General features: G+C 48.2%; 1 protein-coding gene across 1 annotated transcript; it reads left to right on the top strand.

Annotated features, from left to right (window-relative positions):
* Positions 1-1743: 1743 nt before the first annotated feature.
* On the top strand, positions 1744-24297 carry LOC130485125 (trefoil factor 2-like). Its single transcript, XM_056858237.1, has 6 exons — positions 1744-1865; positions 2727-2844; positions 5387-5533; positions 18120-18275; positions 19790-19911; positions 24274-24297. The coding sequence occupies exons 1-6, from the start codon at positions 1812-1814 to the stop codon at positions 24295-24297; spliced, it is 621 nt and encodes a 206-aa protein (XP_056714215.1). The 5' UTR covers positions 1744-1811.
* The last annotated feature ends 1457 nt before the right edge of the window (positions 24298-25754 follow it).

Here is a 25754-nt window from a genome sequence, read left to right as displayed (position 1 = left end):
TTGATCAAAGTAAAAACCTTTAAACTGAACCCAGTTGCCTTCGTCTTTCCTATTGAATCTCGGATTGGACTCTCGTAATCGTTGGTTAAATGATCCCAGGTTATGCCCACTGCCGGTTATTGAACGCTAATTTCCCCAAATATTTCATAACCGAGCAATTAGGCTAACACCTTATGAGTTAGCATTCCTACCCATCCCAAGATGCTCGGTGCCACCAAACAATAGTCATGAGTCCAAGCCAGCTCAATCAGTTTCCCAGCTGAGGTAAGACTGAACCTGGGTCACCTATGGCCATGTTCAACCGTCATGGCTACAAGTGCTTGGTGCTTTACAGCCAGGAACTCACTGATTTCCCTTCACCTCCCCAACCCAGATGTGTGGTCTCTCTTTCATTATGCAGTTTGCAGAGCTCCACCTTTTTCAGGCAGGCATTTCTAGTTTAGGACAGATTGTAGATTTGAGGTCGCTTAGTCTTAATGTTATGCTAGTAGCTCAGCCTATGATCACTGCCTAGAAAATACATCCTAATCTTGCAGCTGAAAGGGAGTATCTTGTGGTTCTGTGAAAGCAGAGCTGGGGTTTGCACAGAAGAGTTACGCCCTGCCTGCTTTAGGAATATGTTCATACTGAGGCTTGTTACTTTAGAAAAGGAACAGAAGCTCTTTATTGTAAAACACACTTGACAGGAATGACGGAGTAATGGCTTCTTGCTATCTTTCTTGTTGGGTATTAGATAGCGAGCTTTGTTACATGTCAGACAGTTAAGGGGTTAATATTGTAACTGACCATTTGGTCAGTTTTGGTGGCCATTGCGGCCGTGCCCAAGGGTCACGTATACAACTACTTTGCATGTTTAACTGCTTTCGATTTCTTTGTTAGAAGAGAAAGTAGTTGCACACTTTTGCTTCGACTGCTAACCAAGCAGGCAGGATGAGAGGCTCTCCTTTCGCTAAGGGTGCCTACTCATAAGTAAGCTTAGTGCCTTGCCAAAGGTTTTGGCAAGTATAGGAAACATAGAATGTAGACAGAATTATTTGTTTTGTATCCCAGTGATATTTTACCCTACCCTGAGTTAGAGTAAAGATTGTTTAACACAAAGACAAATGCTTTGTGTCTTTTGTGCGTGTGTGTGATCTCAATTCTCTATAGTTCAAGAGGAACGATCCAATCCCTCTGAATTGGTAGCAGAAAGAAAAGTATCGGGGTTCCCTTTACAGAATATCTCCAGCCCCTATGGAGGGGGGGGGAGAGAGAGAGAGAGAGAGAGAGAGAGAGAGAGAGAGAGAGAGAGAGAGAGAGAGAGAGAGAGAGAGAGAGAGAGAGAGAGAGAGAGAGAGAGAGAGAGAGAGAGAGAGATCCCATTGCGATGGCAGGCCGTCCAGTTGCAATCCCATTTTATAAGGTTACTGTGCAAAGTGAAACACTGTTGTGCCAGCACAACATCCTGGCTGGACATCTCATTTCAGCACAATGTCACAGAGTCAGGGCGAACTCACACATGTCACAGAATTAGTTGTGCCCTATCTTAAGCACTTTATTTGTTTCCGTTACATTCATAGGATCTGGTCACAGGACAGCTAGCGAGCTGAGCACATAAATAATTTGGGAAGTCTGGCATTATGCCTGCTGCCTACACTCTCACATATAAACAAGGGCTTTGTTCTTTGTTCTTTTTAAACGAAAGCTTGCAATTTAGCTCCAGAATTATGTAACCTCACAGCCATTTGATTCTGATGTACGAACTAAGAGCAATTATTCAAAGAGCCTTTGAGACAGAAGGAGACAGGAAGTGCTGTGTTCCCCCAGCATCCATGTCTGTGGTTGCCAGAATGGAGCTACTTACTCCTAGCAACTCAACATTTCAAGTAAGACAAGGGTTTCTCTGACTTATTCTGTATATTCCTCTATGTAAGTGCCATATTTTGAATTATATTGAAAATATCTTTTTTGCTATTTGGAAACATTGAAGAAAAACAGATTTATTTGTGGATAAGAACATGCTAGTATTTTTACAGGCGTAAGCACTCAAGAGGAGAAAGGATCAATTTGTAGATCCTAACATGCATTTGTAGTGATTAGCATGTTTCTATATACAAAAGTCTGTGTGCAGGAATTCACGAAAGAGATCACTGGGGCAGAATTCATTGTAATCAACCCAATCAGGGTTGACAGAATCAACGATCTGCTCATGGACCTGATCCAGCAAGGATTGTGCAAATTGCTCTTGTTGGATTACAGAATTTTTGTTCTTCTAGGAACTATAAAGATACCTACAGTTTATTTTTAACTCTTACAATTTACTGGTAATTTAATTAAGGCGTCACATAGAAAATTGTTAACATTTTAAAGAGAACTTTTAAGTGTTGTTGGACTGTCTTGTGTAATTTTTTAAAAAGAATGGATTAATCTGTACATGAAGTCGACAGTAGTATGAGACCATGGTTCGGTTACCTGGGAACGTGCAGTGTGAGGACTGCGCTCTCATTGATTTCTGTAATACTTGCTTAAAACTGCTGATGTTTAAAGTGTAGCACCACCATGTGACAAAGATGTATTAGCCACATTTTCAACTGTGGGGCAATGTTTCAATATTGGCCAAGCATGAGAGCAAGAACTACATTTGCAATATTGTAAACAAACCCTTTTTAGAAGATAGAATAAGAAGGTTAGTGTAATAGTTGTGTTTAAAGCAATTTAGGGTTAAAGTTTCCCCTCCACCATTTTAGGTCAGTATCCTTGAAGTATACCAGCTGAATATAGCAAAGGAATACAAGTCGTGCTTGTTCCTGGCAGCCATGCTGTGGTTCGGCTTTGTCTGCCCCCAAAATGCAAGTCGTCCACCATGTAAGTATTGTTTCTCTATAAATCAAACAATCCAAGGTAAAGAACGAACATCAAACATGTTAACTTTAGGAATACGTACAAAATGGCTGGTAAGCAGAGTCAAATATAAACTGGCAATAACACAGAATTCTTTGGCAGGCTAACAGCCCATTCCTGAGAATTGGGCCGAAACTCTTTAGGAGGCAGGGTGACCTCGCCGCCGGCGTAAATGCGTGTAATCACACGTTTGCATGCATTCACGCCGGCGGCGAAGCCAGTCCCGGTGGCAGCCGAGCGCTGCGGGACTGCACCTCCCCCCTCCACCGGCACGGCCTCTCCGTGGTGCCGGCAACGGTGTGGAGAGGCCATGCCAGCACAGGGGGGCGGTCCAGGGGCATTCCGGGGGGAAGAGCCACCGCTTGGTCCGTTTACTCACCACTTTCAGCAACTTGCGCAGGGGCCGGAAAAGCGTTGCTGCGCCTGCTATTTAGCAGACGCAGTCTCGCTGTTTTCAATGGGGCAAAATGCCCCAGTTAAACAAAAAAAGCCGCGAAACGGCTTTTTTTGGGTTTAACGGCAATGGGGAAATGGCTTAGGAAGAGGCGCTTCCCCGCCGTCCCCGTACGCCTCACTCAGGAATGGGCTGTAAACCTTTTAAGATAGATCGTGATGGGTAACCGTGTTAGTCTGTCTGTAGCAGTAGAAAAGAGCAAGAGTCCAGTAGCACCTTAAAGACTAACAAAATTTCTGGCAGGGTAGGAGCTTTTGTGAGTCTCAGCTCACTTCTTCAGGTACCTGCCAGAAATTTTGTTAGTCTTTAAGGTGCTACTAAACCCTTTGAAGTTAGACTGGAATAACGGTGCATAGGATCGCATTGTAAATATTATTAGTCTCAGCAAATGGCAAATCAACACTAGAATTTTAAGCAGAGATTCACTCTTCTAAGTCCATTGAAGCTGAACAGAGACGTGGCTTTTTCCTGGAGACCAGGCACCCATTATCCAGTTTCAGTCCAAAATGCCAACTACTATCTCTATATCGACTCAACACATGTGACTAGTGTACCAGGCCATAGGCTGCCTACCAGCTATATATGGCTACCCATGTATTAATATATTACTAGTCAATGCTTCCCAAGGCTATTAAATTAAATAACTAATGTTATTTTTCCAAGCCCCCAGTAATTTTTGCGTTACACATAGAAAGTTGGAATGAACAGTTAAAAGGCAAGTGAGAACTGACGAAGCAGAGAACTGAACATATTATAAAGGATAGTCTGCTGAGGATATGGATGACAAATAAAAAAAGGTTAAACCCTACATCCTCACCATTGATGTCTCCAATAGAAGCATAATAGGACACTACAGAAAGAAGATGAAATGACAATATAACACACCAGATATGATTGATACATATGGAGAGATCAAAATGTGGCAGACAGTCAAGGAAGAGAATAAAAATATACAGTGGCTTACTTATTGTCCATTGGTATCAAGATTAAGAAAAGACTGTCCAACAACTGGTAACTGAGAGAATGGATGGAATTTGAAAGTTTGTTTACAAAGAATAAAGATCACTTGCTGGGTAAGATATATAAACTGTTACTTAAATATGATACAGAGTCTGAACAAATTAAACCCTTTATGGGAGAGGAGATCATGACACAACAGTGGGAACAGTTATGGACTAAATCAATTAAATTTACAGCAAGCCAAGCCTAGAGAGAAAATTGGTATATTTTTCTGCTGATATCTTATACCAATTGACATCGAGAAGATGAATAAGGAGCTCAGCAGTCACTGCTGGAAATGTAAGGAGATAGATGGGACTTTCTACCATACATAGTGAACATGCAAGAAGATCAAAAAGTTTTGGGTAGAATTACACTCTTAAAGGTGAAATTTGCATTGGACTCCAAAACCATGCTGCTGGGAATATTACTATCTGCTGTTATGAAATCTTCAGAGGAACTGGTGAAATATACGATCACAGCGGCAAGAATTGTTATTGCATCAAAGTGGAAGTTAGAAGAATGCCCAGACATTGAAGATTGGAGAGATAAATTAGCAGATTACTCAGTGATGGCAAAATTGACAAATCAAGTAAATAAAAGATCCTGCGAAGACTTCCAAAAAAATGGAAAATGTATTATTTACATGTCATGTACGGTTTGCATAGAGAGTAAGAAAACTTGTTAGTGTTAAGATTTTGTACTACAAACGTCAGTTATAAGGTTTAAATTTTATATGCATTATATTGGTGATGAAAAGGCTTAGACAGAATATATGAGTCAACATGACTGGATTGTCATGATAAAAAGGCAGATAGCAATAATAGTATTTTAGACTTTTATATTATATATAGAACTTACAATGAAATCATATGTATTAAGTGCACCCCAGCAAAATATGTGCTGATGTATTGTATTGTATTGCAAGGTGTTGTGATGTATTATGTTGTGTATGTGATAGTGTCATGTATTGTATGTTTAGCTTGTAGTATATAGTTAAAAAAAAAAGCAAGTGAAAAACAGGATGGAGCTAAGTATCTTCCATTCAAACAGATGCCTGCCAGTGCCTTAAGGATGTCAAAGACAGGGAAGACTGTGGCCATGAGGGCATCACTGCAGAGCAGTGCACAAGAAAAGGATGCTGCTTTGATGCAACAGAGCCCGGGGTGCCGTGGTGTTTCCATCCTTCTGGAGAGAGAGGTAATGATTCTTGACAAGCTGGTTTATGTGCCTGGGAAAAGGCGGCAAGTCATCCAACTTTGGTTTAACTTACCCAGGCCACAGAGACAATGCTTGTTGTTTGCAAAAGTAATTAGTGGATTGCCGAAGAATCAAGCCAACCACATGGCTCAGCTTTAGGCACAAGAAGAAAAATTTCCCAGGCAGGAATTACAGTTCCTAGTTGGGCAAACCTTGCAAAAATGCAGCTGGATTCCACAGACCTTTCCAGGTGCCTAAAAAAATCTAACAGATCCATTTTAAAATAAAAACTTTGTATTTATTGCAATTTTACAGAACAATATGCAAATGAGAAGAACAATATAATAAGGAGGTAAGTGAAAGGATGACAAACAGAAAACAACAGCAGCAGCAGCAACAAACATGTTCTTTATGGAAACACTGCATGGCAGCCCATTCCTAAGTAATTCAGGAGACTAACAGCGCATTCCTGAGATTTGGTGCAGAAAGTGCTTAGGAGGCCCACAGGGCCTTCCGCTGGCATAAAAGGCACTTACGCTGGCGCAAGAGGCCTGGACACCGGCATAAGTGGAGTTATGCCAGCGGCAGCAGGTGGCAGAAGGGGAAGGCACAGGAGTGCCGCTGCAAGGGCCACACTAGTTCCCGAGAAGTGCAGAAGTAGCCGGCAGCAGCCGGAGCATTCCCGGGGGCATTCTGCCAGCTAGGAGGCCTCCTAAGGCCCTTTCAGGCCAGGAATGTCCACTTTTGCTGCTGAAAAAAAATTGAGCTCCATTCAACCACTCCAGACCCTCATCTCTGCGCCACGCGAAAGCACTGCCCATCTCCGCCTGGCGCCTCTGGAACCTGACTAGGAGGCCAACCAATGGGCCAGCCCAGGAAGTGGCAGCACCCACACCCCCGGGGAGGGCCCTCAAAGGCAGAAACAGGTAAGGCTCGCATGGGTCGGCATGCTGCATGTCTGCGCTGGGGGGTTGGGTCTTTGCGATTTCCCCCCTCCAACTCCCAGCTCTCAGGGGACTTTGTGCATTGACCCCTCCAACACCCACTGCTGGGGGACTCTGCCTGGGCCACCCCTGGAAACTGGGGGTCGGCCGGCTCTCAGGCGGGAGTCTCCCAGGTGGTCTGTGACTATGGGCGGGCTCATGGCCACCCACAGTCACAGTCCACCCGGGAGACTCCTGCCTGAGAGCCGGCCGACCCCCAGTTTCCAGGGGTGGCCCAGGCAGAGTCCCCCAGCAGTGGGAGTCTGCCCCCCCTCCACCCTCTCCGCTGGAACAGCGGAAGAGCACACCTGCCCTTGCTCTAGCGAGAGCCTCCGCCAAACCCCTCGGGGAGACCACCGCTGATCCCTCTCTTTGCTTTTTTCTTGATGCCAAGGCTGGCCTGGCCAGGTCAGGGGCTTGGCACCACCTCACGGCCACTCTGCCTGTCCCTCACCACAGCTGCCTCAGGCCACCCGGCCGCCACTCATACCATGGTCGCCATCAGCCCTCTTCAGCCTCCATGGGCAGCCTGAAGATGAGCCAGCCACCTTTGCAGACCAGCCAAGGACCCGGGCCACCACCATGCTGCTCCCGGCAGACCCCTGGCCAGCCCACATGTCGCCCAGGGATCTGCCACCCGTACCCCTCACACCATTTTTATTGTTTCAGGTATCTCCGTGGGCCGCCATGTTGCTGGACCCCCTCACCGCTGTCAAATCGACAGGAGCCTGTCAGCGAGGGGCAGCTCTCACCGCCTCTATCCTCTGTGGCAACTCGTTCCCTCCCAAAAAACACACACCCGGATGCTGACCACAACCTCCATGCTCAGCCCTCCTTGTACTTCGCAGGTTGAGGGCAGCGAGGATGAGGCAACAGACAGAATGGCAGAAGACAGAGGAGGAGGAAGAGAGGGTGAATGGAGGGTGCAGCACGCAGTGGCAACTGGGGCTCAGCCCCCCATCCAACTGGCACAGGGGTCGGGGACATACATTCTGGGTGCCCACCAGCCGCTCCGCTGAGTCCACTGAGGGCCAGGCTGCAGGGGTGAGTCCCTTTCACTGCCACTGCCTGGCAACATGGCAGATGGGAGATCAGATATCTTGACCTGGCAAGCCCCTCCATGGCCAGAGAGGCAGGCGCGGGGGGTCATGGCTCTCTCCTTTGCCTTGCAGGGTTGGAAGTTGCCTGTCTACGAGTCCCCCAGTAGGAGCTCACGGCCGCACCCTCTGGAGGGCCGGCGTTTGTTTCTGCCCAGGTGGCTCATCATGTTCCCAGGCTGCCCAGACTACAGTGTCTCCACTGCCGACCTGGGGCTCTCAGGGCCACCCCAGTCCACCTGGTCAGACCAGGAGAACAAGCCCCCAACCCCAAGGTGGAGGCTGGTGTGGGGCCAACAAGGTGGGGCAAGGCCCGGGTGAGGGGCCGGGGTGGGAGCAGCTTGAGACTCCCAGGAGACCCCCACAAACTCTGTGTCCTTTGGTCTTGCAGGAGTGGCAAGAAGTCCCCACAGAGAGAGACTTGGCCCTTGCGGCCAAGTTGAACGCCGGCTGCCAGGTCGGGGCGGCCCTTATCCAGGCCCTTGTCCATCACCAGGGTGGGTGGCCCTTGCAGAGCCTCAGATATGCCTGCGGGCTGACAAGGGAGGCACTGTGGTTCAGCTCCCTCTCTCCGAAGTTGCTTCTGCCGGAGACTCCACCACCCATCCACTGATGACCAGTGACCGGGACTTCTCCCTTCCGCACCCCACCACCGCTTGGCCAAGTGACCTGCCATGACAAGGGCAGGCAACGGAGTCCCCAGGGGCTGAGGACTGACAGTGGTTCCTCGGCCGGCTGCCTGGCTTCGGTAGAGAGGGCGGGATGCAGGGGCCATGTTCATCTCAGCGGCCACCCCTCCCAGCACCATGGCCGGGGTGCCTCCATTCTCCATCTTCCCGACCCCCTTCTTGTGCGTGCTCCTTTTCCCCAAGCCCCCGGTGCCTCCCAATAAAGATGATCTCACTCAAGACAGCGTCTCCTGATTCATCACTTGGTGGCAGGGGAGTGGCGGGAAGGTAGGGGGCCACCACGGCAGACGCAGCACTCCCAGACTCCAGGGAGGGATGTGCATGCCCCTGGAAGGGACGCTTCTGCTGCCGTCTCCATTGCGAACAGCGCTTGGTGGCTGTTGTCTTGGGAGACTGAGGTTCAGCGGCTGGCCAGCTCCCACAGTGGCTGCAGAACAAGAACGGAGGTCGAGAGGGCATGGCTCGGTGTCACTGTGTTGGCAGCTCCCAGCCACCCTCACAGACATTTGCATGGAGACAGGGTCCTTTGCTGGCTGCTGGCAGCCAGCCGTACCCTCGTCATGCCACCCCTGCCAGCGGGAAGGATCCCCCTCGCTGCCCCCCTGTGCAGACAACCCCCAATTCCCCCCCAGGACTCGGGCCACCATGACATGTCAGCCTGCCGTGGCCACACAGGTGGCTCCACCACTGCTCATCCCAGCCTCATGGGATCTGGCCATCTTCCAAGTTTGAATGTCCCACGCCAATGAAGCTGGGATGCCCAGGGCCTGCATGGGCAAGGAAACAGCCACCTGTACAGATGTGTCATTCCTGTGTCTCGCCCTGGTGGCAGGATACTTTTAGGCAGACCCAAGTCGAAAAAGGAGCTGATGTAACTATCTGTCGGCCCCGCCCCATCCAGCAGAGGTGTGCTAGCTCCTGTGTGGCACCTCCAAGCTCAGACGCCAGCAGCCCCTGCCCCCTCTTCAGGGGGTCCAACTTTCCCTTGCTTGAAAGACAGAGTGAGCAGTGCCCCTCTCCCCATGGCCAACCCCGTCTCTGCAGGGTTGTCCGTGGCCCCCACCGCTGGAAACACCTGATGCGCAAGGTGGCTGGGAGGTGGTGGGTGACGGGTGCGGCCACTCATGCATCCATGGCTGGCAGCTGTAGAGGCACTGGGTGTTCTGGCAGAGGTGTGGGTCCTGGTGTGGGACCAGGAGGGCAACATCAGAGTAGTCAAGGGTGCATATGACATTGGGGAAGCTGAAGAGGGTTTGGAAGGTCGGCCGAATGAGTTGTGCCTCCACGGTGGGGAAATGGACATTGCTGCCACAGTTGGTGACCATGGCGTCCAGGAAGGTGCGGAGGCCGCGCCATGCCAAGGAGAGGCAATCCTCCAGGACATCCGGCAGCACTCCGTGGATGCTGCCAGTGGCCATAAATCACTGGGCCAACAGCACTTTGTGCCAGGCAGGGATGGACCTAGAGCAGGAGCCTGGCAAGCGGTGGCCACCTCATCGCGGTCCTTATGGAGTGCTGCCCTGTGCAGATGGAGGCAGTCCCGGCACTCGGTGTGCAGGAGCCATAGGGTGCTGAGCCGCACCCTGCACCTGCAGCCCTGGCATCGGTGACGCTGGCCGCGAGCCACCCACCAGTCCAGAGCTGCCAGCAGGTGGACCACTCGCGAATGAGGAAGGGTCGAGACACAGACGAGACACAGGCAGGACTGCAAGATTGCTCCTGGCGACTCCTCGTCAGCTACCCTGGCATTAATGACAAGGGAAGTTGTGGTGCTTGGTGTCAGCTCTTGACCCATCGAACCAGAAATCACCACAGAGACAATCAGATTCCAAGCAGATGGCTTTACTGGTCAAATAGGCAATACAGTGCATGAAAGGCAAGATGACAGCTATGGCTTGTCTTGCCCGTTATTTGGAAATATAAGGCAGAAAAACGGTGGGAGATTACAAAGCATAAACAGAGCATTATTTCCCAGGAGTGGCGTTCCCAGGCTTTGGTATGTGTAGCCGTCCTTGAGTCTGGACGGTTCAGCAGAGAAACGAAAGGAAACATCTAAACCGAGATAACAGCCTGACATCCTGCTCCCCTTAAGTCCCCCTCCCATCCGGCAAGGGGGCTGGTCTGTCCGGGTAGGCATTGTGAAAGGCGTTGACGAGTTTGGGGGCGGAGACATCCCGTGCGCGAACCCACTCGTCATAGGCAGGGGGGAAGTGTTTCCAGCGGATCAGGTATTGCAAGGCCCCATGGTGTATGCGGGAATCCAGGATTTTGGAGACTTCGAAATGTTCCTCCCCCCCCCCCACCATTATGGGTTGGTCAGGAGGCGGCTCCGGGTGCCATTGTGGGGAAGCAACATGGGGCTTTAGAAGGCTGACATGGAGAAAGGGGTGCACACGCCTCAGAGTTTTGGGGAGAGACAGTTCCACCGTGACAGGATTTATGAGGCGGGTGATGGGAAATGGGCCAATGTATTTAGCACTGAGCTTATGGCAAGGACGGGTGGAGTGCAGGTTCTTGGTGGAAAGGTATACCAGGTCACCCACTTGCAGGTCCCTACTGGGGGAACAATGCTTGTCAGCCTGCGCCTTGTATTTGCGCTTGGCTTGGTCCAGGTTGCTAATCAGCCAGGGCCATGTTGTACGGAGGGTGTGTGCCCATGAGGCAATGTCGGCATCCCCCTCCCCCTCTGATCCTTCTACCGGGGTGATAGGACCGAAGTCCTGTCCATACACCGCATAAAACGGGCTGAAACCTGTGGACTGATGTACAGCATTATTGTAGGCATATTCTGCAAAAGGCAACAGTTCCACCCAGTCATCTTGGTGGTAATTGACATAACAGCGCAAATAACATTCGAGTACAGCATTGACACGTTCGGTTTGACCATCCGTTTGGGGATGGTATGCACTAGACAACCCTTGCTCCACCCCCACCAATTTGAGAAAAGCTTTCCAAAATTTAGCAACGAAACTACTTCCGCGGTCGCAGATTATCTTGCGCGGAAACGAATGTAGTCTAAAGACATGTGACACGAAGAGGCGGGCCAACTTTTGAGCGGAGGGGATCCCCGCACATGGAACCAAATGTATTTGCTTAGAAAATAAGTCAGTGATAACCCATAACACAGTTTTTCCCCCGTTGAGAGGGAGCTCCGTCATAAAATCCATAGCAATCACTTCCCAGGGTTTGCTGGGTATTTCAAGTGGTTGCAGTAGTCCTGGGGGTTTGCCTTGAGATTGTTTGACCGTGGCGCAAACAGGACAGCTGCGAATAAAAGAGTAAATGTCAGAACGCATCCCCCCCCACCAGAACTGCCTGCGCAACAGGTGAAGGGTCTTTAGGAACCCAAAGTGTCCAGCTGTTTTTACTTCATGAGCCAAATGTAAGACTTCTTTTCGGAGCGTTTTGGGCACGTATAATTTCGAGTCTTTGTACCAACAACCTCCTTGTTCGATTACATCGGGAGGCAGGATTTGAGCAGAGCGTTCCATAAGGCATTGTGCCTGAAGGGAATTTAAGAAAGACTCGGAGATGGGAACCCCCCCTTTTTTACGGTGGAAGCAGGAGCAGATATGGGGGTCGACGAGGGGGAAGCGCTTACGTGCGGTGGTGCGCTGACTGCAGGCGGCTTGGCGGCGGGTTGGGTTGGAGGAGTTGGTGCGTCGGCTACTGCGTGCTTCCGTTGTGGGGGCAGTGTTTGGGATCGGGTTTGTACAGCCAGCACGGGTAGGGCTTCTCTTTGCACGGGCGTAAATAAAGAGTCTGTTGGCCGATCGAGTTTCACTGGGTACTGAGGCAGTCGGGAGAGAGCATCTGCGAGAACGTTTTGTTTTCCAGGGACATGCTTCAGGACAAAACGAAACTGAGCAAAGAAATCCGCCCAACGCTGTTGTTTCGCGGACAATTTATGGGTCCCCGTGAGGGCAGCTAGATTTTTGTGATCGGTCCAGACTTCAAAGGGTACTTTAGACCCCTCCAGGAATTGTCGCCACAGAGTAAGTGCATGGTGAACGGCTGATGCTTCTTTCTCCCAAATGGGCCAGTTCAATTGGGAGTGCGCAAACGTCTTTGAGAAGTAAGCGCAGGGGTGAAGGAGACCATCTGGTCCTCTTTGGAGAAGGGCCCCTCCCATAGCCACGTCGGAGGCATCGACTTGCACAATGAACATTTGATCCGGGTCTGGGTGCCGTAGCACGGGCTCCGAAGTGAAAAGGCGTTTGAGGGCTACAAAAGCGGCCTGGCATTGATCAGTCCACAGTATCTTAGCGGAGGGTAACGTAGCAGAGCTTCCTTTACCCTTTGTTTTCAGAAGGTCGGTGATGGGCAGCGCCACTTGGGCGAAGTTAGGGATGAACCCGCGATAGAAATTAGCAAAACCTAGAAACTGTTGTACTTGTTTGCGGTTGGAGGGAGGGGTCCAATCGAGGACGGATTGGACCTTGGCCGGGTCCATGCTAAGGCCATGGTGGGAGATTATATATCCCAAGAAAGATATTTTGCTCTGATGAAATTCGCATTTAGCCACCTTTGCAAAGAGTTGGTGACTGCGCAGGCACTGCAGAACTTCTCGGACCAGAGCGACATGCTCATCCATGGTTTTTGAATAAATAAGAATGTCATCTAAATAAACTACCACCCCGCGGTACAGTAAATCATGGAGGATTTCGTTGATGAGTTGCATGAAGACCCCCAGGGCTCCTTTTAACCCGAAAGGCATCACAAGGAATTCAAACATTCCAAAACAGCTAGAGAAGGCAGTGAGGGGTTCGTCTCCCTCGCGGATATGGACGCGGTAGTAGGCTTCTACTAAGTCCAATTTGGAGAATATATGTCCCTCCTGCAACTGTCCCAAAATATCTGAAATCAGCGGTATAGGGTAGGCGTTGGCTTGGGTAACTGCATTGAGCTTTCGGAAGTCGATGCATAGGCGCAGGTCGCCCTCTTTTTTTCGGACGAAAAATGCGGGGGCTGAGTTGGGAGCATTCGATGGGCGAATGAACCCTCGGGCAAGGTTTTTGTCCAAAAAGTCCCGTAGTACAGTGCGCTCGGAAGCGCTCATAGGGTAAATCTTACTCTTGGTTAATGTGCAGTCCTTCACCACCTCAATTGCACAGTCAGTGGCACGGTGGGGGGGGGTAAGGCATCACATTCTTTAATGTTAAAGACATCCGCAAAGTCCTGGTATACATCAGGTAGGGACAGCGGTGATGGGATATCGGAGGTTAATGCTGGAGCGGGTGGAGACAGCACCGCAACTTGCTGTCGGTGCTGATCGCATTTGGGGTTGGCAAAGGAGATAGTGTTCATCTCCCAGTCTATACTGGGACTATGACCTTTAATCCAGTTAATTCCCAGGACCACTTCAAATCGGATAGGGGCTATGGTAAAGTCTATTTGCTCCCAGTGGGAGCCAATACCCATCGCCACCCCTGTAGTGCGATGATCAACTGGGCCCCCCTTGAAATGGCTTCCGTCCATTTGGGCAAATTGGACGGGGGCTGGTAAAGCCTCGGACTTGACTTTGAGTGCTGCAAATGTGGCCTCATTGATGACAGTGCGACCGCAACCGGAGTCAATGAGTGCCTTAACGGGTAGTTGGGGACCACCTTTATAGTGTTGTAAAACTGCGTCCACATAAACGGTGGTTTCCACTTCCTTCACCTTGGTGGGAGCTTTCGGTTTAGCAGGAGATTCTGCAGAGGTCTGTGGAGACGCTCCACTCACCACAGACCGGAGCCGTTTTTTGACAAATCAAGGGGGGTTTCCAGGTTCAAAGTTGGAGGATTCCATGGGTTCTCTTCGTCAGAAGAAGGAGAGTTGTCCCCCAATGGGGCATTTGTAATCCGGGACCCGGCGGGGTCACTCGATGTAGGAAGGTTAGATGAGTCCTCAACGTGAAGTGCAGAGGGTGTGGGTCTTCCCGGCGCTGCGCTGCAGGTGGCCGCGGTGCCTCTGCGTTGAGGTCGTCCTCGAGCTCGGGCTGCCATGCTGGGGCGAAAGAGTTCAGGGCGATGTGGGCAGACTGCCACAAAGTGGCCCAGTTCCCCACAAGTGAGGCAAGCTCCTCTTTGAAACCGTGTTTCGCGATCCTGGGGTGGATGCGCGGGCTTCCGTGGGTTGGGGAGCGGTGCCTTGGGCTGGGGTTTTTGGACGCTTTTCTCCTTGTTTCTTTGGCGGACGAGGGAAATAAAGCGCCGGCGGCTTTCCACCTCCTCGGCTAATAGAATCCAATCCTCGAGGGTGTCGGGATCACCCTGCATATACGACCAGTTCAGAATGTCAGGGTGTAAGGCTTCCCTGAAATGGTGAATTAGGGTGGCTTCGGGCCAGTCCACAATTCTGCTTGCTAGTCTCTGGAATTCATCGGCAAACTCTCGAACTGGAGTAGAGCCTTGTCTTAATTGTAGAAGCTCCGCTTTGGCTCGTTCCCCCATAAAGGGATCCTCAAACCTTCTCCGTAAGGCAGTCATGAAATTGTTGAGGGAACGGATAGAGCGGGATCGGGTGTCGAACTGGAGGACCATCCAGTCGGCTGCTTTACCTGTCAAAAGGGAAGCCACATAGCGAACCCGGCTGTCCTCTGTAGGGAAGAACTGTCCTTGTTCTCGCATATAGCTGTCTACCTGATGCAAGAAACAGGGCAGGGTTTCGAGAGATCCATCGTAAGTAGTTTTCAATTTGAGTTATTTCCAAGGACCGGGCATGGGTTGGCCCGGTTGCACGGGTGCCCTGGGTGCAGGTAAAACGGGACCTCCGGGAACCAGGGGTTGAACAGGCACATTAGCGGGTGGCTGGGCTGGCACTCCCTGCTGAACTGGTACTGCGGCCCCCTGTGGAACGGGTTGTGCCGGGGTTGTCAGGGCCCGCTGTAACTGCCTGTTGTCCTGAAGCAAGCGTTCCATTAGCTCCTGGAGTTGATCTACACGGCCAGATAGCTCCCGATTCTGAGCTCGTAACAGGTGAACGTCCTCACCCGGGCCACCTGTACGATGAGGTTTGCTTGTTCGAAAACTTGTGGCCCATTGAGAACTGTCCCCATACAAGTCCTCTTCCTCAGACTCCTCGGAGTCTTGGCGTCGTTCTGCGAGGCGGCGTGCGCGTTGGGTCGTGCGCGACGGGGCAAATACTGGGGAAAACGACAGACCCAATGGAGGACCGCTCCGTCCGGAGTCTTTGGGGTGGCCGCCCGTCCGCGCCCGATCCGCAGCCAACTGCTGCTCTTTGTCCCTTGCAGCTTGAGCCTCGGCTTCCGCCTTAGCCGCTTCAGCAGCTTCCCTATCCGCGAGAGCCTGTGCGCTTTCAAGTCTCAGAGCGGCAGCTGCGGTAATGTGCGGTAAAAGTTCCGTTTCCAGGAGCGTGAGTAGGGGGTCGGGCTCCCCACCTAACAATGGTTGTACTCAGACCGCGACCGCGGATGCATCGGCCCCGAACGTCGGGGTCAAACGTTGAGCCAAGGTGGCTATCGTGGTATCCTTTGTACAATCCGCAAAGAGGAGGGCTGTCTGGATAGCGATCCTCTTGGCTTCAGCTTGACAGTCAGCTGCATTGGGTACCAAAGAAAAACCTGCCGGTGCGGCTCCCGCCATGGTACCTTCCCCCGAGGTGACAGGACGCCTTAGAGCCGTGGATGAGAGAGTCTCACGGGCAATAAGCTTATCCAATAAACCGGTTAGTATTTGTAAGTCCTCAGTTGCCAGCCGGGCATCATCCAGCAACTGATCAAAATCCTGGAGGTCTAAACCAGCATTAGTATCCTCCGACGTTAACATCCAGGGAACTCTCACTAGAGATCGCCACTGCGTCTGGATCAGTCCACTCAAGCGGCAAACCTCAGAATTAGTTCTAAAGAGTTCAGCTACTATGTCCCGTAGGAGAGTAGGATCCTCCGAGGAGGACTCCAGGGTTCCAGGAAGCAGTTGTCACGGTTCACTCGGAGAGCGCCCTCCTAGCTCCCATCCGAGTGGCAGGCGAACCCTCCAGGGCTCCAGCCTGACTAAAGAATCGATGAAGAAGAGATAGCTGTCATAATGTCAGCTCTTGACCCATCAAACCAGAAATCACCACAGAGACAATCAGATTCCAAGCAGATGGCTTTACTGGTCAAATAGGCAATACAGTGCATGAAAGGCAAGATGACAGCTATGGCTTGTCTTGCCCGTTATTTGGAAATATAAGGCAGAGAAACGGCGGGAGATTACAAAGCATAAACAGAGCATTATTTCCCAGGAGTGGCGTTCCCAGGCTTTGGTATGTGTAGCCGTCCTTGAGTCTGGACGGTTCAGCAGAGAAACGAAAGGAAACATCTAAACCGAGATAACAGCCTGACACTTGGGTGCGACTGGAGGTCGGGCCAGTGGCCGCGGGGGGGGGGGGGCGCTTCTGCCAATGCAGCGCCCTATATGTCCTCCGCAGTTGTCCTTCTTGCCACTACACCTCCTGATCCCACCCCACACTTCTCCTGGCCTTCCTCTCCTGCCCTCGCCCCCCCCACCCTCCCCGCCCCCGCCCCGCCCTTCCGAAAGCCCTGCCTGGCCTTGGGCTTCACCATGGTGGCCCTGCACCGCCGCCACCCCACACCTTGCCCTCTCCCTTCTCTTTTTGCTTTTATTTTCCTTGGCCGTGCGCATGCCACCGCAAAGCCCCTTAGGCCTCCCGGCTGTGCCATTGCTGTGCCTCTCCCCACCGCGGCCTCAGGAATGCACTGCAAGTTCCTTAAAGTAGGGGTATAACCATGCTGTCTCTTTTTTTGTAATACAACATGGTATTTGGAAATGGTGACGATTCCCACTTGAAAGTCTTCTCAATGCTTTGATAATTCCATACATGTTGAAATGATGGGGCAGCGTTAGAATAGTGAAACCTCACTGATTTTCTTTTTCTTCATAAACCAGGAAAGGATAAGCATATCAAAGCAGTGGTACACCCTTGATGAGAATCACATTACAACTATTTAAAGAACCTCAATGCTTCCGGTGTTTAAAAAATAAAATGACGCAGTCTAGTGGAAGGCACCCAAGTAACATCTGCACTTAAAAAACTGTGCTTGGCCACTGGATCATTGAAAGCTAGGCCTTTCAGTGGCCTCTAGCATAGATTAAATAGCACCTCAAAGGATCATAGTGTTGTGGTATATGGGTGGGTAACAAGATAAGAATGTATCAATGAGAACAGAATCCCCCCCTCTCACTGGCATGCTCAGGTGGTCCCCATTAGTCTCTCCTTCTGCTCTGGCTGCTGGAAAATCTTGCTGATGCCTATGTCCTTACCCCTGCCCCCAAATTCATACTACACTAGTGGTGCAATTGTAGATGCTGCTGTCTTAGAGTCAGGTCTGTCAGGATCAATACAGTCGACCGTGTCTGGCAGTGGGTTCCGAAGGTCTCAGGGCAGAGGTCTTTCTCATCGCGTATCACCTGATCCATTTAACTGGAGAGGCCAAGGATTGAACCTGGAATGTTGTGCATGCCAAGCTCTACCTCTGACCCATAGCTCCACCCCAGTTGTGGTGGGGCCTCATAATGAATGTGACCGTCCACATGGATTCATCCCATTATGGAAAGTCTTCCCACCTGCTCCAGGTGCATCTAAAAATCTGAGGCAGCCACATAGACAATTTTAGCATGAAAGGGCTGATCTATGTGATGGGACAACCACATGATCGTGGCAGCCACATGAATCAGCCTAAGGCATTGTCTATTTCCAATGCTTTTGATGGGTGGAATTTAAGCTAGCAGTAGGCTATGTCTTGGTCTGGACTGAATTCAACATGATATTGTCATTCTTAGCTGAGACTATTTCTTGCAATTGTTCCCAATAGTTTCACTTCAGTTTGCAAAGAAAATGTTCAAACATCAAGGAAGAATGGAATGTGGATATCCTGGTATAACATACAAGAGGTGCCGAAGAATTGGATGCTGTTACGATAGAAAGGCTTCTGATGAACCCAAGTGCTTCCACCCTCCGGTAAATGATGGTAATGGCTTTATATTGATGTTCTTTGGTTTTTCCAATGATTCAAGAAAAGAGTCACAGAGCAGCAGATACTCATACCACTAATACAAGTGAGCTGATATAGCAAAGGCAGCGGCGAATACAACAAATCCCTTCTTCTTGAATATAGCCACAAATGCTGAGGACAGGTTGACTGGGGGGGAGGGATTCCCCTGCTTCCTCCTATGCCCCGAGAGAGCACAAGGCATGAACACACAAAGCGGCATTATACTGAATCAGAACACTGGGCCATCAAGTCAGTACTGTCTACTCAGACTGGCAGTGGCCCTCCAGGGTCTCAGGTCTTTCTTTCACACCACCTGCTGCTTGGCCCTTTTAACTGGAGATGCCAGGGATTGACTGTGGGACCTTCTGAGTGCAAAACAGATGCTTTACAATGGAGCTCAGGCCTGTCTCAAAAGGCAGATAACGGTAAGCCAATAAACCTCCCTTCCCTGCTGTACAGGGGAGTCCCCCCGTGTCCTCAGAGTTCCAAACAGCCAGAAGAGGACTCCTATCAACGTGGTCGAAATAATGTGTAAACCAAGGTTCAAAATATAGGAGTGAAGCACAGTTCTATGACCAAACATTGGATTTCTCCCCTAAGCAGTAGTCCGTAACAAGCATTTTTATACTTCACATACTACTAGGGTTGCCAACTTCCAGGAACTAGCTGGAGATCTCCTGCTATTACAACTGATCTCCAGCCGATAGAGATCAGTTCCCCTGGAGAAAATGGCAGCTTTGGCAATTGGACTCTATAGCATTGAAGTCCCTCCCCTCCCCAAACCCTGCCCTCCTCAGGGGTGTGGGGGGCCCAAAGGGGGAAAACATACCACAAACCTCACAAGGCTAAAGGCTCCTGACATATTGGTTCACAATGCCTAAAGAGAGCAGCTGCCTCACCTTTTGTCTTTGACCATGCAGAATCAGATAGGGAGACTTTTTGGTTATTCAATGAATCAGTATTGATTAATAATAATGAATTCATTGTCACTAAATGCCACTTACTAAACTATATAATACTTTTATTTTGCTGATATTGTGTGTGTCAAGTCGCAGCCGACTTATGGCGATCCCTTTGGGGGGTTTTCATGGCAAGAGCCTAACAGAGGTGGTTTGCCAGTGCCTTCCTCTGCACAGCAACCCTGGTCTTCCTTGGTGGTCTCCCATCCAAATACTAACCAGGGCTGACCCTGCTTAGCTTCTGAGATCTGACGAGATCAGGCTAGCCTGGGCCATCCAGGTCAGGGCTTTGCTGATATTCCATGTAGGTAAATACGTTACATTAACAATTGACAGTGTTTTTTTGGGGGGGTGGGTGGGCTGCAGACGGAGGACCGTAAGGCTATGTTTTGACCCAGGTGACCTTCTCTGTGGCCCTGCCTACAATACTCATTTCCACTGGTAAGAAAAATGGAAAATCTGTTGAAATTACGGATGCTAGTAATACGGCTCACACTTCTAAACAGTGTCGCTGCATTGTCTAATGGATAGGAGTGCAAGAAAAGAATGTGGATACCCAGGCATCACGGCAGAGGAATGCCTTGCAAGAAGATGTTGTTTCAATTCATATGTTGCTAGCACACGATGGTGCTTCCACCCTCTTTCAGACACAGGTAATAGCAAAGTGATGTTTGCAGTAGAGATATGTATAAAATCCAGAAGGTCGGGCAGATGTGCAGGGAAGGCAGTGGGGTTGTTATAACCAATTACTCCAGTAAGTGCTTTTAGGAATGACCAGGAATGAGAATGGAAGACCCTAAAATGAGTATAATATCTTATTTACTTAACTGCATTGTGAAATTCATGAAATATGTGATTTATTCATCCCATAATAATAGAATTGGTGTTATTTGGTTTCTACCTTTTTCAGTACTGGAATTATATTTGAAGATTATTCTGACATGGCCTTTAACATGGTTTTGTAAGACAGCTCCTTGACCAAAACAAGCATACAATCCAAAATGGCAACAAAGACAATAGAGAGAAGTTGGGACAGAGACTGCAAGGAGAGCAAAGTAAATTCTGTTAGATGTTCTGGAGCTTGGCTTATTTTAAAAGATATTCATGAAGGCCTGCATTGGGAACAGAAAATTGCCAGCAAACCAAAGCCAGACTACTTCTGATGGGTATGAGCACTGGCACTTCTCATTAAAACACTGCTGGAAAGAAGGAAGAGAATGCTATCCACAATTAATGACTTGCTTATCAGGCTTATTTCAAAGGGAAAAAACTCAGCAGATATGTAGTACTTCTATGGAATGTAGTGGCACTTACAGTGCCATCCTAAGCAGAATTATATGCTTATGAGTCCATTGAAGTAGGGGTACACCTCTACTGTCCAAGGCTGGACCTTTCCCAGACTTACCCAGGCCACAGCAGGTCGCCCTGACCCAAGCCTTTGGGATGCCAACTGCTCCTTTGGCTGCCCCGACAACAAGAGAACTGGCATTGCCACGCCAGGCAATGCATAGCTCCTATACATAATCAAATGGTACCCATTCTGCCATGGAAGCACACTGGGTGACTATGGGCCAGTCACACACACTCAGCTCATAGGGTTGTTGTGCGGATAAAATGGAAAAGGGTGAATGTTGTAAGCCACTTTGAATTCCCATTAGGGAGAAAAGTAGGGTATCAATGAAAAAAATAGTAATGGTTTTGCATGAACACATCCATTGATAGATCCTCTTTGGCAGGTAAGTTGCTCTCATGCATAGCTGTCAACAAAAATTCCCACAAGAAAACAGAGTTGCAGGAAGTCATATGGGGCCATTTTCAAAGTATGGGTTTCAGCCTTTTACCATTCTATTAATCATAGAATCAACATGATTAGCCCAAGGTACATGGAATTTGATGTGAGGCATTTTCCTAGTACAACGTTCAAGCTCACCAAGGTAAAAACAACAAGAACAACAATGAAGGATGGATGAGCTGTAGTTGCTGTAAAATAGTTGCTTTGATGCCATGTTTCAATTGACATATTCTCATGAAATCATTGCATTTGTCATTTGGCTGGCTGACTATTGGCTCTCCTTTTCCCCTTTCCTACAATTGCATTTTGGGTCATTGTGACATCAGCCTTTTGACCAATTGTCTTGGTTCTTTATTTGCATGTTTAGACTAGTATGACATCATCATCTACTAGACCTCTCACTACTTTTGAACACCGAGGGAGTTCCCCAAGTATTTGAAGACCCCTATTTTGCCTGGAGTTAGCCTGGTTTTGTTGAAAATATTGTTGAAGGCTTTCACGGTCAGAGTTCATCGGTTCTTGTAGGTTATCCGGACTGTGTGACCGTGGTCTTGGTATTTTCTTTCCTGACGTTTCGCCAGCAGCTGTGGCTTTCAGTGTCCTTCAGTGTTACTCCTCTGAAGATGCCTGCCACAGCTGCTGGTGAAACGTCAGGAAAGAAAATACCAAGACCATGGTCACACAGCCCGGATAACCTACAAGAACTGGTTTTGTTGCTTTCGCAACTGGTGTATGTGGGGGAGCCACTTTTCTATTAGATACAGTGATGGGTTTGATTCACACTAGGAGCAAATGAAATCAGATTTGGGAGGGGTTGGGGTCAAAGCAGTAGGGACGAAGAATTCATATTCATCCCTAAAATAAGACCTTACTCACAGTATCAATTTTTAAAAATAATCTTCTGTTCACTATTGTAGCAGCATGACTACCCAATCCAGACAATGCATTTGCTTTTCTGACTCTCTTTTGTTTTAAGGACCTGTCAAGCAGTGTGCCATGTCCCCAAAAGACAGGGTGCAATGTGGGCATCCTGGTATCACTGATGATGAATGTTTGGAGAAAGGATGCTGCTATGAACATTTCCAGTATGCCAAAAAGATTCCCTGGTGCTTTGAACCTCTAGTAAAGCAAGACAATTTTACACTGTGAAGAAATGGACAGGAAGAGATTTATGCTGGCTGAAGAAGAGGCTTTATGGAATGAAGGGGCAGAGAATTTTCTCCTGAGAGGTTTCTTCCCTGGCCCTCTCACTCTGGCATTTGTATATAATTACATGAACATTTATTGTATGCTATGTCGTCTATTAAATTATCCAGTTTGGGGAGTCTGTCTGACTCTGGTTCCAACGTCTGTAATGGGAATCTTCCACATGCGGTTGCACTATCTGCCTAGAAGGGCATCCATTCAGTGAAACATGCTTTGATATTCAGCCAAAATAGCTCCCAATAACTGAAAGTGACTGATAACTGTGTTGGTTCTATTTCAGTAGAAAGATCTCATCTGAAAACAATCCCTTTGATCAAACTGATACATGCAAACAGCAGAATGTGGAAGGGAACCCCAGACTATTTCTTGATTGTATGCTTCCTTTATGTAGTATTGCTTCCCTGTGGGGTAGATTAGGCTGAGAGCGAATGACTGGCCCAAGTCTATCTAGAAAATCAGGATGCCCCTTGTCCTGGTCTGACATGCGAGCTTTTGTATAAATGGGGTCAGGTTTTTAAAATATTACATTAATGACAGGTTATGTCTAACTCAGGCTAATTACTGTGTGTGTTAAGTACCATCAAGTCACTTTCAACTTATGGTGACCCTAGGAATTAATGTCGTCCAAAATGTCCTATTGTAATAGCCTTCCTCAGGTCTTGCAAGCTGAGGACCGTGGCTGCTTTTATAAGTCCGTCTCACGTCAGATCTTCCTCTTTTCCTGCTGCCTTTGACTTTTTCCTAGCATTGTTGTCTTTTCCAGTGACTCTACTATGCTAATATTCTGCATGACACTGTAAGTAGAATTTCTGTGAGAAACTACACGCTTATGTTATATAGTAGAACAGATCAAAGATGGGCAAATATTAGTTTGGTGAAGTCTCTGTGCTGTGTGCTATATCTACCACCAGAGGGCAGACGTGAGATACAACACTTTCACCTACGCAATAGTCCTGGAGAATTGTTGTATAGTTATTTGAGGGACAGAGATAAAGTTAGTTTTGCCATGTGTAATCATGAGTATTTGGCACTGATACATTTGTTCAAGATACTGTATGTGTATTGAACATGGCTTCTCTTCAGAATTGTTTTCCAGCCTAATATGAGAGCCAGCGTGGTGTAGTGGTTGAGAGCAGTGGTTTGGAGAGGTGGACTCTGATCTGGAGAACCGGGCTTGATTCCTCTCTCCTCCACATGAGCGGCGGAGGCTAATCTGGTGAACTGGATTTGTTTCCCCACTCCTACACATGAAGCCAGGTGGGTGACCTTGAGCTAGTCACACTCTCTCAGCCCCACCTACCTCACAGGGTGTCTGTTGTGGGGAGGGGAAGGGAAGGTGATTGTAAACCAGTTTGATTCTTCCTTAAGTGGTAGACTTAATGTAACTTCCATTTGAATCTTCCTTAAGTGGTAGACTTAATGTAACTTAATGTAACTTCCATCATCAGAATCAGTACTCGATATGCTACTGAATAGTAGTTACTGGGCGGGGGGGGGGGGGGCATGGCAGAGAAAGGCTAAAATATTCATGTCTTGCTTAAGGACTTCCCAAAAGCATCTGACTGGACACTGTCCGAAAGAGAATCTTGGACTAATCTATGTCATGGGATGTCATGTGCCTCTGAACTGATGTCTACCCCAAGAACAAAGGACAGAACCAAATATTTACTACAACCTGAACTTCTTTGAAATTCTACAATGTAGCTATGAATCGAAATCTGTCCTTTCCCCCATGGCTTCATTATTATAAGACTCTGCCTAACTTGGAATCTTATTTTCCCCAACTGATTCATATTAGCTTGAGGAAAGCATAAACAACACTTTGATTATCTAGTATTCTGGAAGATTTGTCATTACACTGTAGACTGCACTATTATGAGTCTGCGTTTGGTAGCTGAGTTTTCCCCTGGCTATCTTTGGCTCTGCTTTTAACATTAGAAAGCAAAGAATGAAGTAGTGATTATACAGCCCTCTGTTCTCAACTCTCCCTCTCTTATTTGATTTCTCGTCTTGACAGTTTTTACGCCACGCTCTCTTCTGAGGGCCATGGCCATTTGGATTTGCTTTTTCATATTGCTTGATATAAGCTGTGGGACTTGCTGGCACAGCCATGCCTTGGGTGGGGTATGCAGTCTCCGGAGGTAAGGGTGGGGGTGGAGGCGTCACCCCCAGACAGAAACATAGGAGTGCAGATAAGCTTGTTATTGACAGACCAAAGATAACTTTTTCTGTATTGATGAGCAATTTGTTAGGTCCAGCCAACCATCACACCTAGTAAGACAGGGAGCAGATCTCAGTTTTGGGGCTCTACAGCCCTTTTTTTGGTCCACTTCTTTGTGATTTCTGTAAAAATAATTCGTAGAGGCAGAAAGAGCCGAGGGTGGTCGGATTTTTGGGGTGAAGAGACATTGCAGGGGGAGCACTAGCCAAAATGGGCCAAATGAGGGGAGCAGAGCATGATGGGTCAAGCATATTTGTGGATGGTGGCGAGAAAAGGGGCTGCAAAGCTGAGATAAAGCATTAGAAAAAAATTCTTTTAGAGCATAGGGCACTCTGTAAATAGACTGCGGACCTTGCCTTGTTTGACAGGGTATTTTAATCAGTCACAGTAAGGTAGAAGGGAGCTGCTGTTCGGGACGGCCCTTCCTATGAGAATGAGCAGTCATAGGTCTGGGGGTGAAGCAGGAGCCAGATTGCATGGCCCCAGTGAGGGCTTTCTTGGCTAGGCTTCTTTTTTTAATTTTTTTAAAATTATTTTCTTCATTTAAAATATCAACATATAAATCATTGTACTTAAAATTAATACAAATAATATCAAGCTATTAATCACAGTAATTGAACTTATAATGACTTCCCCCTCATTCCCTTCCATCTAAAAATAAATTGTGTATACCTTTGCTAACAAAATCAATCCCCATATTATTAGTTAATATATAGGTATCTTATCTTGGTAAAAATGTGTTAATTAAATACCTTAATATAACCATAATACAAAATATATATAAGAGATTAAATCAAAGAATATCCTTTAAATGAACCCATTGCGAATTGATTTTCACAGTAAATTCTCCACGCCTCCCATTCCCCCCAAAATTGTACATTATCAGTCTGATTTATCAAAGCTGTAAGTTTCGCCATCTCTGTCAAATCTAGCATCTTATTAATCCAGTCTTTTTTAGTCGGTATCTCGTCAATCTTCCATTTAGCTGCATATATCACTCGAGCAGCCGTGGTGGCATATATCAAAAAAGATCGATAAGTAAAAATAGTATCTGGTATCATACTTAATAGCATCATTTCAGGAGTTTTAGAAATATTTTGTTGTAAAATCGTCCTTATTTCATTGTGTATCATCTCCCAAAATTTCTTAGCTTTTTCACAAGTCCACCAAATATGATGAAAAGATCCTACTTCTTTATTACATTTCCAACAGTTAGGTGACATTGAGGGAGATGACTTTGCTAATTTCTTTGGTGTTAAATACCATTTATACATCAT

Source organism: Euleptes europaea, chromosome 12, assembly GCF_029931775.1.
Source record: "Euleptes europaea isolate rEulEur1 chromosome 12, rEulEur1.hap1, whole genome shotgun sequence".
NCBI classification, from domain to species: Eukaryota; Metazoa; Chordata; class Lepidosauria; order Squamata; family Sphaerodactylidae; genus Euleptes; species Euleptes europaea.
The sequence above is the reverse complement of the archived record's forward strand: the minus strand, read 5'-3'. Positions and strand labels throughout refer to the sequence as shown.

What these genes read in the sequence shown, in the direction of transcription:
- LOC130485125 (XM_056858237.1), top strand. Translation starts at nt 1,812, where the DNA reads ATGTCTGTGGTTGCCAGAATGGAGCTACTTACTCCTAGCAACTCAACA. An exon ending in CTAGCAACTCAACATTTCAA is followed by an intron (nt 1,866 to 2,726) that starts GTAAGACAAGGG and finishes CCACCATTTTAG; the next exon opens with GTCAGTATCCTTGAAGTATA. An exon ending in CCATCCTTCTGGAGAGAGAG is followed by an intron (nt 5,534 to 18,119) that starts GTAATGATTCTT and finishes TGTTCCCAATAG; the next exon opens with TTTCACTTCAGTTTGCAAAG.